The 681-nt window shown below is 53.0% G+C and overlaps 1 protein-coding gene across 1 annotated transcript in view; it reads right to left on the minus strand.

Annotated features, from left to right (window-relative positions):
* LOC107183203 (chromosome unknown open reading frame, human C19orf84) overlaps positions 1-424 on the minus strand; it is a 3369-nt gene extending 2945 nt beyond the window's left edge. Inside the window, exon 1 of the mRNA XM_015564408.1 lies at positions 390-424. Coding sequence (XP_015419894.1) covers positions 390-424 — 35 coding nt within the window. The remainder of the gene's footprint in view (positions 1-389) is intronic.
* Positions 425-681: the final 257 nt, after the last annotated feature.

Here is a 681-nt window from a genome sequence, read left to right on the forward strand (position 1 = left end):
CGCGAACTCATTTTTTGGGTTGATTTTTCTTTGTTAAATGGCATTTAAATATATAAAATAAATATCAAAAATATACGTCTTTGTTTTACTGTGGTTGCAAAGATCAAAAAATTTCTATATGTGACACGGCACCAGGGTTAAGTTAGGGTTTTTCCAAATGCTGACACCGAGCTCAAAAGGTTCGCCATCACTGAATTCTAGTCTAAGTATCTTGCTCAAGTCTGTCACCAAGATCCTTCAAGGTTCTGTTTCTGTGCGAGATATCCCAGACTTTTTTTTGTTTCTCTGATCCTCTGGGGGGTCCATTCACCTCCCTCTGACTTTCTCCGTCCCCCCACCCCCCACCCCCGGGGTCTCTGTCCTCCCGAGGGAGGTCTGCAGTCTCTCACCCTTCCCGGCCCGTGTCTTCCTTCTGCTGCTCCATCTGCACGAGGGTCCCTCCAGTCCCTTCTAGCACCTTCCGCTGGGTTTCTCCAGGGCCAGGGCGTGGGGGAGGGGTCCGGAGAGAAAGGGGTGGAGCTTTTCAGAAAGGGGCGTGGCCTGAAGGGCTTGGGGAGCCCTGGGAAACGATGCAGGGCTGGAGCATAGTTCCTCAAGCCCACCCAGCCCAAGACTCAGCTCCCACTTCCCCAGACCCAGGGATCCAGGCCCCCGGCCCTTCCTCCCTCAGACCCAGGGGTC

The sequence above is a fragment of the Myotis davidii genome, unplaced genomic scaffold, assembly GCF_000327345.1.
Source record: "Myotis davidii unplaced genomic scaffold, ASM32734v1 scaffold2152, whole genome shotgun sequence".
NCBI classification, from domain to species: domain Eukaryota; kingdom Metazoa; phylum Chordata; class Mammalia; order Chiroptera; family Vespertilionidae; genus Myotis; species Myotis davidii.